Genomic DNA, 11,330 nt, shown 5'->3' on the forward strand with positions numbered 1-11,330 from the left:
TGGTATCACCACTTTTAATAGGCTAAAACATCCTGAGAGTGAAGTGGAGTAAATCATATAATTAATGGATCAAGGAATGTTTCTTTACTATTATAATTATTTATAAATTAAAGAATCAGAATCCTAAAAGTCTGGAATCCGCCCTCCCTATCCGGTCAAAATCCTCCATACCCCGCCTCCCTCCAGTCCTCCTCCACTTCCTGCTTCCGCGCGCGCTCAGCGTCACACAGAGAGAGTCTGCAGAGAGCCATAACGTGCGTCGCAATTCTTACCATTTACAAACAACGGCACGAAAGAAGAACTCCATTCAAGGTAAAATAGTGTTTTGTTTTGCACTGTATTATTGTCTCAACCTTTCCTAGCATGCCTTGACGTCGTGTTAAACATGCAGAGGAACTGGAATGTGCTGCTGGCCCCATGGTGCTAAGCAGCTAAGCTAACTAACTCAAATGTTTGGCGCGAGTGCAATTGGCTCATTTATACATTCTGAACTCTGGTCTGATCTCTAATTTCTATTATAAACACATCACGTTGCCGTTCAAGCATGCACAGTCTGCTGAAAGTGACAGGCCATGGCTACACAGCTAACTAGCTGTGGGCACTTGTAAACAAAGGCATAGCCTAGTTGCTTGATATATTAATTGACGTGTAGACTATATATCGCGTGCTTAACACATTGTCCTCTCAATGTGCCTACACAATCTGGCTACTGAAATGTGGTATTGTAGTTTGTTGGGTGTGGCTTGTCTATGTGACTTCTGTACAAAAGCCTGTAGATCTGCTATTTTCACAATTTGTGCCTCTTTTATTTTTTTGATAATTTCGCCTTTTCTAGTATATAGTTGATTACTTTTGATGCTAAGTCCTTAAATTATTACTTCACTGTCATCTGGGGACCCCTTCAAAATCACGAGGGGACCCCCCCCCCACAGTACATGAAAATTAATTGCCTGTACAATCAGATGTGTTTTTTTATTTCTTTGAAACTAGTGTTGATTTTGACAGCAGCATTTTGTTTAGTTTTAACGTTTTCAGGCCAAGGACCCCCTAGCTGAGAAAGAGATGAAGCAGGGACCCCCTCTATATAAAATTGTTTCAGATTAAACTTTTTTTTTTACTTGGCCTGCTCTTTTTTCCCTCTACACCTATACCTCTTTGCCAAAAAATAGCAGATCTACAAGCTCACGAGGCGTTGTGAGCTTGTAGATCTGCTATTTTTGGCTAAAGTTCTCCTCAGAAAAGTGATGCTAGGGTTCAAGTGGTTAATGTAAAAAAAGAAATCTTATCACACAAAGATTTGGCGGACCCCCTGTAGTAACTCTGAGGACCCCCTAGGGGTCCCGGACCCCCTGTTGAAGACCCCTGCTTTACTGTGTCACCATTCTAGTCTACCCCGTTATATTATTTAATTTGAGACATTATTGTATTTAATTTCATTGTATTAGGATGGTGTTTACATTATTGTGGGAATTGTGGTTGAAGCAGCTGTAAAAACAGTTTATTATTGCTGGTATTGCACTAAAATTACTGAATGACGCTCATTTGAATAGGCAATTGCATGGGCAGCTAAATACTGTGAGAGGCACATGATGTGAAATTCATCTGGGGGTCCCTGCTTCATCTGTCTCAGCTAAGGGGTCCCTGCTTTATCTGTCTCAGCTAAGGGGTCCCTGCTTCATCTCTCTCTCAGCTAAGGGGTCCCTGCTTCATCTGTCTCTCAGCTAAGGGGTCCCTGCTTCATCTGTCTCTCAGCTAAGGGGTCCCTGCTTCACCTGTCTCTAGATTTCCATGTGTACACTCTGAGAGTTACAGAGCTGTAAGGGTCCATTTGGTTCATATTCATAGCAGATCATAGTATTCTGCTGCTAGTTTGCTTTGCTTTTATGTTGATATCTGAACAGGTATAACACCAATTGTATTTCCTTTGTGTTTGTTTCAGATCGATGGACAACTTTGTCTTTGAAAAACTGACAGAGTGGCAGTTACCAGAACTGATCGACATATTTAGAGGTACAATATGTTTCCCATCCACATACATTGCTGTCACACAGTAATGGAGTTGACAACTGCTTTTTGTAATATACCTTGACATTTGTATTGAGCATATGCATTTTCTGTGCTATACTATTTGATTAACTGACAACAATTGACCAGCAGATGAACCCAGGTTGATTAAGGTTAATGACATCTGTGTCAGTCAGAAATAGGATGCTGGTTGTCATTCAAACTGTTTGCTCAGCACCAAACATGGCTGCTGAGTTAATGGCCATGGTTTCTGTAGTCCTCTAACACAGTGGTTCTCAACCTTTTCAGGCTGTGACCCCCCCCAAAATATTTGAATTGTGGACCCCCCATTTGTTTGACCTCTTTACACGGATACATATTGTGAAAATAGACGATCTACAGGCTCACAACGCCTCGCAACAGTTTCACAATATGTGGGGGGTTCCAACCCACAGGTTGAGAACCACTGCTCTAACCTGTCATGTTGAGGACCAAAACCAGGTGATGAAATGTGTCTGATTAGCTTTGCTGAGGGTAATCATTTGCAGTAGAAGTAATTAATTCATTTAAATCATCTGTGTTGGTCCTCATCATTGCAGGTACTGTAGAATCTACAGTCATCTACAGTCATCTACAGTGTAGATGACTGCAGATGAAACCCATGAGCTCTATTTTTTTTCTGTTGGAAAAATAATGTGTATTTTTCTCTTTTTTTTCAGACGAGGGGATTGATCAGGAAAGTTTCTTTCTGTTAGATGATTCCACCATCAAACAGCTGATCCCGAGAGCAGGCCCTAGGCTGAAGTTTCTAAAAAAAATTAGAGAACTTGTAAGTCAATAGTTTATTTCGGGAAGATGGCATACACTTGCTTCAAATGCCAAAAGCTAATTTCAGGGGGTATCAAGGGTCTTCTCGTGCATTTACGGTCTGTACACCATGTCAACTCTGTATCAACACATTTTCAGTGTAGTGAAAGTGGTTGTGGTCGGACATTTGGTTACATATGGTCTTACAGAAGACACTTGGAAAAGGAGCATGGGGATAGAAATGATGACCCCCTTGAAGGCCCAGCCCCACGGCCCCCACCTGTAGGTCCAGCCCCACCTGTTGAAATGCTGAATGCTGACATGGAGCCAGAACAGGGAGACGAGGAAGTTGGTGAGGATTGGGATGAACTAGAGCCAGAGTCCATTACTAATCGAGTGGCCCTCTTTTTAGCCCATCTTAGATCTAAATCTTCTATGACATTCTCAAACCTAAACTTTGTGGTTCAGCATACCTCCAATTTAATTGGCAATATTGTCGGCCGACTGCAATCAAAGACCATGTCTGTATTTCGTACGTTTGGTCTTGATCAAAGCAACGAGGTACAAGAGCTTGAGGTGGAGTTCTCAGAATTAGCTGAGCCTTTCAGAGGCATGCAGTCCGACTATAAACAGATGAAATATTTTGCTACAACTGGAAACTTTGTTCAGCCAGTTGAGGAGATATTGTCAGGGGTTACCTATGTTCAATCAACGGCCTCTGCCACTGGCATTGTCCAGCAAGTTGGTGTTCATGATTCATTTTACCGTATACCGTTAAAGAGCCTTTTGACCAAGATTCTAGAAATTCCCGGGATTTTACAGACCATGCTAGATTGGCAGTGCAGGGAGGGTGATGCAATTCAGGATGTTTTTGATGGGGAGTTCTGTAAAACGCATTCCTTATTTCGGAACGAGGTTTCAATCCCAATTGTGATTTACCAAGATGATGTTGAGATAGTAAATCCCCTTGGTGCTAAAACTGGGATTCACAAGTTGGGACTTCTTTATTTCATTTTGAAGAGCTTGCCTCCAGAGTTGCTATCTACCTTGCAGTCACAGTTCCTTTTAGCTGTGTACAAATCTGATGACGCAGCACATCATACCATTGATGCAATCCTACACCCTATTGTCAAAGAGATCATGGATTTAGAGCAGGATGGCATCCTTGTTAATACCCCCAACTATCAAGGTGTTGTCAAGTTCACATTGCTCCAAGTAGTTGGAGACAATTTGGGCGTCCATGGTGTTCTTGGCTACGTTGAATCCTTCGTTGCCAATTATGCATGTCGGTTTTGCAAAGCAAATAGAGAACAGAGAGAGTCTCTGACGCTTGAAGACCCTGGACTTTTGCGTGATCGCAATAGTTATGAGGCAGATTTACTTACAGCCGACAAGTCCCAGACAGGCCTGAAAAGGGGCAGCGTCTTGAACATGTTGTCTTTTTATCATGTGTCAGACAATCTGTCAGTGGACATAATGCATGATTTACTGGAGGGGGTGGGGCCTATCGAAGTCAAACTTTTGTTGAATTCACTAATCGACCAAAAGCATCTCACACTACAAGAGCTGAATTACAGAATCACAAGCTTTGACTATGGATTTAGTGATAAGTCTAACAAGCCTTCTGTCATAAGCAGGAATGATCTCAAAAAGCCTGAAGGCTCCATGCGTCAGTCAGCATCTCAAATGTGGTGCCTAATTAGGCTACTACCAATCATGATAGGTGATCTTGTCCCCATGGATAACAAGCATTGGGAACTTCTACTCCTCCTACTCCATTGCATGGAGTTTATCTTTTCCCCTTCAATTACAGTGGCAGCAACACTGTACTTGGGCAAAATCATAGAAGACCATCACTCCCTCTTCCTGGAGCTATATCCTCATCTACATTTACGGCCAAAGCAACACTTCATGGTTCACTACCCACGAATCATTCAAAAACTTGGACCGTTGAAGCAGTTCTGGTCAATGAGATTTGAAGCACGACATGCATTTTTCAAACAGGTTAGCAATGTAACCTGCAACTTTAGAAACATTTGTAAAACCATGGCATTTCGCCATCAGATGATGCAGTGCTACCATTTCCTATGTGGAACTATCCTGTGTCACAATACAGAAGTTGGTCCAGGGCAAAGTACAGTTCTGGTGAACATTAATGACAGGATCCAAAGTGGGCTAGAAGGTATTCCCCTTTTCAGTGAAGTGTATGTGCCAGCCTGGGTTACATTTAAGGGAACTGACTATAGAGCAGGCATGAGTGTATTCCTGTCCTATGATCCAGATGGAGAGCCTCAATTTGGTCTCATAGAATCAGTTCTACTACTGGAGCAAACGTCACCCACACCAACAATAAAACTTGTTGTAAAGAAGTGGGAAACACAGTGGTTTGATAGGCATTTATTTGCATACAGTGTCATTCCCACCCAGGTGTTGGTAGCAGTAGATGTAAGAGATCTGCTTGATCACCATCCCCTCCATGCAGTCAAGTCGTACAGAGGATGCAGCCAGGATGTAGAGGCAGTGACAGTAGATGACAGTTTATACATTTCGTTGCGCAACAGACATTTTTAGAATCACCTAACTGCCACCAGGTGTGTGTGTGTGGTTGTGTGTGACTGTAAATAGTATTTTGACTGGCTTATATGTTGAAAAGGCCTATTTTGACATTACCCCCATATTAGTTTTGTTTTTAGCCATACTTGCTGCTTAAAGTGTCAATCGATTGAAAATGATCAGTATTTGAGTACCGGGTAGTAAGAACCACTTGACTTCTGGGACAGATTGAAAGTACTACTGGAATGATGGGATGCCGTGACTACTGGGATGACGCGATTACTGGGACTACTGGCATTCTTTAAATGAGTGATAAGTGGTACTGTAAGTACTTTTTTGTTTAATCACTTAATGTTTGTATAAGGTGAAGCCCAAGTGCACTCTCTAAAAGTATGCTGCACCACTGTCCACATATCATTTGGTTGTCTTCAAAAGGGTCCTCTATTGGGGATTCCAATAGAGTACCGAAGTCCTGACGTCACTCTCTCATCCCCTGGTTTGTAGAAGTGTTTCTCTATGTAGAATAGTTGGGTCATCTTAAAATCGTCTCATAAGCATTGAGGTCCAAAAACAAACGGACTGTCCCAGCGATGTTGTCACGAAGGTGACTATCGTTTATGATAGTCAGTCAGTTATATTTGATACAGTCTGTTTCTGGCAAAAATGTCACTAATTAAGAATTGGGGGGAGAGGGGGAGAACAACGCAAACCAGGTAGGATGCGTCATTTACATCAGACTTTGGTGCTCTATTCTTTGTCCTACATTTATTATATTAACCTTGGTCTTCTTTATAGATTGGACCGGCGCCTGCACCTGATGCACAAGCTACAGCCTCTGATGCCACACCTCCTGCCACTCCCCAAACCCCCATGGCGGTATCGGCCGCACCTGATCCCCGAACCCCACCTGAACCCCTGGCTCCACCTCAACCCCAAGCCCTCATGATGATTCAGACAATTCACATAATTCCTACGTTTGTAAGTTCTGCTTTACCTTTATAAGCCTTATAATACCTTTAAGCCTTATAAATTTGGCTGCTTTGCATGAAAAAGAAAATGGTGCTCAACAAGCTCACAACACATTGACACACTGAGTGCATTAATTGTAATCAAGACAAAAGTTTGAAATAATGGTGATATTGATTTGAATTAGAATCACCCATTCCTAACTAAACAATAATAAGTCTGCAATTTTGTGTCTTCTTGCAATTTTCTAAGGATGTCCGTCAGGTTCTTACAACGTTCGCAGAAGGACAGCCGATTGTCAGGGACCTTGACGAGACAAATATAATCACCACATCCCAGAGATGTGCCCTTGTCCGGATCTTGGTGTCTCACCTTATAGAGAAGTTTGGAGAGAAGTACTTCAACAGATTTAAATTATCTTTATGTTTTATGTTGAATAGGGATCACAATACCAATGCTGGGGTTTAAGTGGTTAAATGGCAACTTTAAGGGTGTATGATCATCCCAAGTTCTAACTTTACCTGAGAGCTAAAATATGACTTAGTAGGGATATATTTGCTAGTTGTTAACCATGCTCAGATCAGCTACCATGGAGTAACATTTTAAGAGGCACCAGTGCAACCTTCACTGGACGACTGACTGAAGTTAAGTTAGCCACACACCGGGTGTGATCATTTTTTTTGTCTTTTAAAAATGGTTTATTAGTTACATGAAATCAACGCACTGGAACTACTTGATATGATGAATAGTTGTGCTATTTCTGTTTTACAGTCCTACGACGGAGACCAAAAAGGCCATGGCAGCTAGCATAATTCAGGCATTTCCCTGCTTGAAAGACTCTTCAAGCAGTGGCAGCGTGAGTTTTTTTTCCCAATTTTTGCTTTTCAATGTATTATTCATTTTGGTGACACCCCTAGTAAGCCCAATATATGCTCTGCTGTGATGTGTCGCTGATACTGAAAACTCCAAGTCTACAAGCTCACAACATGTGGTCAGCCTGTAGGTCTGCAGTTCTCAGTAACGGACCGTTGAGAAGCATACATTGAGCTTGAAATGCTAAATCATTTAACAGACACAATACCGCTCACTCCTTCCAGAAAAACTACTTTGATGTGTGATTTTCACTGCTGTCATGCCCTTGGAAGCAGGGACAATAATTGGCCTTCTCTTGGGACAGACAAATGTGCAGAAAAACCCTGTTCTAATTCAAGGACACGCTGTCAAAAAATCGAAATGTGCCAAATCTCTATTCATCAAACATTTTGATTTCTTGGCAGGTCATATGGTACACCCCAGCACAGAACCGGCATCCAGCCTGTGGGTACCTGGAGGAAAGGCTGCGAAACGTCAGAAAGAAGCTGAGGTCAGCGCTCAGGGGGAATGGCCGAGCACCCCAACCAGCACCCGAGGATGGTCCTGTTCGAACAGCGGTCATACCAGGTCATTACTAAACGGAAAAATAGAAGGAAGTTCCAACAATGTGGCACATTTGCTTGCTTAAGTTTTCCCAAAACATAACATGCGCACGTTTAGGGAACACTGTCGCAGACAGAAAATCTGAGTAGAGCCTGATCTTAGTGAATGTGAGGAATTTTGGAACTACAGTAGCTTGTATGACCAGACACCACACAATAGCATTTATAGTTGTTTTAGAACTATTTTAACACACAATATTGCTGATAGGGATGACTGATTACGCAAAACATCCATCTTTTAGTGACTGACAGCATTTTGTTCTTTTTACAGAATGTACCATATCTGATGAGCGGGCAGTACAGCTGAAAGAGTGGTTGAGAAGTAATTCTCAACCATTATGCCAAGTTGCGACCTATATGCAGGACACGGCGGTGTACAGGGCAAAGTGGATAAAGGACAACACCAGAGATCTGACCATCAGTCAGATTCTGGAACACTACCCTCACCTGACAACTAACGGCATGGTAAGAGGGAATATTGTACATGTGATGATTCATTGTTTATAATGTTTTGGTAGTGTGCCACATTTAATTTGATTTCAAATGTTTTCCATTTTATAGATCGCTCAGGACTTCCTTCTCTTACATGCGGACGCTGCGCCCAAACTGTACGAGACCTGGCTCCCAGTTTATGCGGAGAAGATCCTGCAGATCGCACGACTGGAGCGGAAGTTAGAGTTGCCGGTCGAAGGATTAACATTAGGTAAAATATTATTGAAATGGTTCTTTGTCAGTCGACAGTCCCTCTTGTGCCAAGAGTCCACAACTACATTGACAGCCTCTCTGTGTGGGTGTGGCACGCACAGCACACACTTTCAGGTACCCTGGGGTTTTCCTCTTCTCAGGTAGTGTCACCTTCAAATACCAGTGGGCACACCCCTTCCTCCTATAGCCTCGTCTAGACCAGGGTTACTCAAAGTGGATTCCAGGGACTCTCTGGGTTACTTTAGTGGGGTCTAAATTGACCCTTAAGTCTGTAACTGTGACAGTGTAACAAATGGACCCCAACTGGTCAATTATTTTCCATTTGTAAACTGTCATGGTTAGGCCAGCTTCTGGCCTAATGGTGGGAATAACTAAACTACAAACTAACCAGCTGCAGAGTCGCTATTGGTTACATAGGTTACGGTACATTCTTGTTGGCTATTGAATGACAAAATAAAGGATATGCTGTTCCACCTCGTATTGATACCTATGTCTTCCTGCAGATGACATTGGGGATCTCGCCCTGCAGCAGTTGCCATCCTTGCTCCCCCCAACAGCATACAAAGTTGGACGTGGCCGTGGCAGTAAAACGGTGCGCCACACCATTGCTGAGTGCAAGAAGGCCTTCATCCATCATCAGCCTGTAAGTCCACCAGCACATCTAAAGGGAAACTTTCCATTTTATTTTAACATTAACATATACCTGTTGTATAATTAATGAGTTTGTGTAAGTATTGAGTGTGTAATCTACAAAGCGTATACAGCACACAGCAGGAGGACAAGAACACAGTAGGGCATTCACAACTACGGCGTTTCACTAGTCGACGAGTAATCCTAAAAAGTTGACAAATAGTTGACTAGTCATCTAGATATGACCTCACCCCACCCGAAACAATGACATTGATTAATTCTTGTCAAAATGTCTCTGAAATAGGCTAACTACTGCTCTTTGCTAGTTTAACATATTGCTTTACAAATACAGGTATAACAGGACAAGCTTATTCCTTCTGTTAATATACCGCCCGGTTTATCTTATAAGGCAGGGGTTTTCAACTGATTATGAGCCAGGGACCACCACCACCCTCCTCACTAAGAATCAACCTAGGGACCACCGTTGTGCTGCGAGGGGGATATAAGTTAACGCTTTATATGCATTCTATGTCTATACAGTACATCTCTCACTGTTTCTCAACCAATGGACCCCCAGTAGATAAGATTTAGCCTATCAGAGACAAAACTAAAGAACATTTTGTTATCGTTGGATACCATTTTGACCACAATACTATGCTGTGTTATGTTTGTACCATAGGAGTGATAATACGCAAAATGAATATGTTAAACAATAAGTTAACTCTTATAATGTAACATGAAAACAAATGGACCCTTGACACCTTCATTATTATTTTTTCTTTTAATTATACACTTATTTTTCTATACTTTGTAGACATTTTGTCCTTACTCACTCAACCTCACTTTTCTGTGTTTTTCAGCCTGGAACCAACATGGTGGAGTATCTCCAAGCAGCCAAGAACTCCCAAACTGAACCCTATGTCCTGACACTTGGCAACAACTCTCAGCAACCATCTCAGGTCTTCGCAATTATAGATGGACAGGCTTTGAAACAGGACAAACTTCTTCAGGCCATCGACGTCTGCTTCAAGGCCTACTACATTTTTGACATAGAGTACCCCAAAAAGTGTCAACTTGTGTGGGACTTCCTACAGAGTATTATCTATGGAATTCCACTACAAGAGTCCAAGAAAATGGTGGAGTTTCTGCACACAAGAATTCTGGCTTGCCAGTAGAGCTCACACACACACCCCCCAACACATTACCCACTCAATCAACCCACGTACCCGTTAGTCATTGAGGGCAGCCTTGGTCCCTGGAACAACATATTTTGAGATGGGGGGGGTCCGCGGCCAAATGCGGTACATATAATTCTGGGGGTCCTTGACATGAAAAAGTGTGAGAACCACTGATATAGAAACAAGTTTTTGACACCAGAAGATTCAGAAGACATTTTGTAGAATCGGCCTCAGGTCTTAAAGGGTTAACCCCTACTTTGATCACTACAGCATCAAAAACAGCAGATCTACAAGAAGCTCGTTTGAGCTTGTAGAGCTGCTATTTTAGATTTTTTAAATTAGAATGGTGTAAAAAAGAGTTTGGGACCATTGAGGTCGTTCCACCCCAGAGAACACGTATCGGGACATAATGAGGTTGTTCCTCCCCACAGAGAACACATATCAGGGTGATTACGTAACAGGGACCAACATGGCACTGTTCACTAAATATGACATTCCTATAGAAACAGGACGGATTCTTTGTTCCCCCAGAGAGCACGATGAAGACTTGACTGTTTGTCTAAAAGCAGAAATGTTTGCTTTTGGGTTGTTGTTTCTAAGAGTTTTTCTGTGTGTGGGGAAAGCTTTAGCTGAAAATAGCAGATCGACAAGCTCACAATGCAATGCCTGGTGTTGTGAGCTTGTGGATCTGCTATTTTCAGAGAAAGCTGTTCCCACAATACGTTCGCTGGGGTTTAAGTGGTTGATTGTTTGTTACGTTTTTGTATTTTGTTTGTTAGGGAAGCTGAGCTGGCTGATTTGGAAGTTATTTCAATTGAACAACTTTGGCTACAACAAAATGATTAAAACGAACCCTTGAAGCTTTATAACACTGCTTGCACACCACACCTCCAGTGAAACATGTTTTAAAAACGTTTGGGGTTTTGTTTTATTTGAATGCCATTTGCATTGTTTGGAAAACGTTATTGCTTACACGTGTCTTTTTGGTGTGTCAGTGATGTTTAGAACAGGA

At 42.2% G+C, this 11,330-nt stretch overlaps 1 protein-coding gene across 2 annotated transcripts in view; it reads left to right on the forward strand.

Moving 5' to 3' along the window:
• The first annotated feature begins 214 nt into the window (after nucleotides 1-214).
• The window catches only part of LOC308077660 (uncharacterized protein), an 11,383-nt gene continuing 267 nt past the window's right edge, over nucleotides 215-11,330 (forward strand). The window contains exons 1-11 of one of the 2 annotated variants that reach the window (XM_080418492.1): nucleotides 215-312; nucleotides 1,940-2,010; nucleotides 2,724-2,833; nucleotides 6,160-6,342; nucleotides 6,583-6,725; nucleotides 7,102-7,186; nucleotides 7,608-7,770; nucleotides 8,077-8,270; nucleotides 8,367-8,508; nucleotides 9,014-9,153; nucleotides 10,001-11,330. The exon at nucleotides 10,001-11,330 is cut by the window's right edge and continues 267 nt beyond it. In XM_080418492.1, the coding sequence (XP_080274618.1) occupies nucleotides 1,944-2,010; nucleotides 2,724-2,833; nucleotides 6,160-6,342; nucleotides 6,583-6,725; nucleotides 7,102-7,186; nucleotides 7,608-7,770; nucleotides 8,077-8,270; nucleotides 8,367-8,508; nucleotides 9,014-9,153; nucleotides 10,001-10,315 (1,542 nt within the window). In that variant the 5' untranslated portion in view covers nucleotides 215-312; nucleotides 1,940-1,943 and the 3' untranslated portion in view covers nucleotides 10,316-11,330. Of the gene's footprint in view, nucleotides 313-1,939; nucleotides 2,011-2,723; nucleotides 2,834-5,591; nucleotides 5,689-6,159; nucleotides 6,343-6,582; nucleotides 6,726-7,101; nucleotides 7,187-7,607; nucleotides 7,771-8,076; nucleotides 8,271-8,366; nucleotides 8,509-9,013; nucleotides 9,154-10,000 lie in introns of those variants that run through there. The other variant, XM_080418493.1, reaches the window with a different exon arrangement.

Source organism: Gymnoscopelus braueri (genome assembly GCF_963280865.1).
Source record: "Gymnoscopelus braueri genome assembly, chromosome: 21".
In the NCBI taxonomy this organism is placed as follows: Eukaryota; Metazoa; Chordata; class Actinopteri; order Myctophiformes; family Myctophidae; genus Gymnoscopelus; species Gymnoscopelus braueri.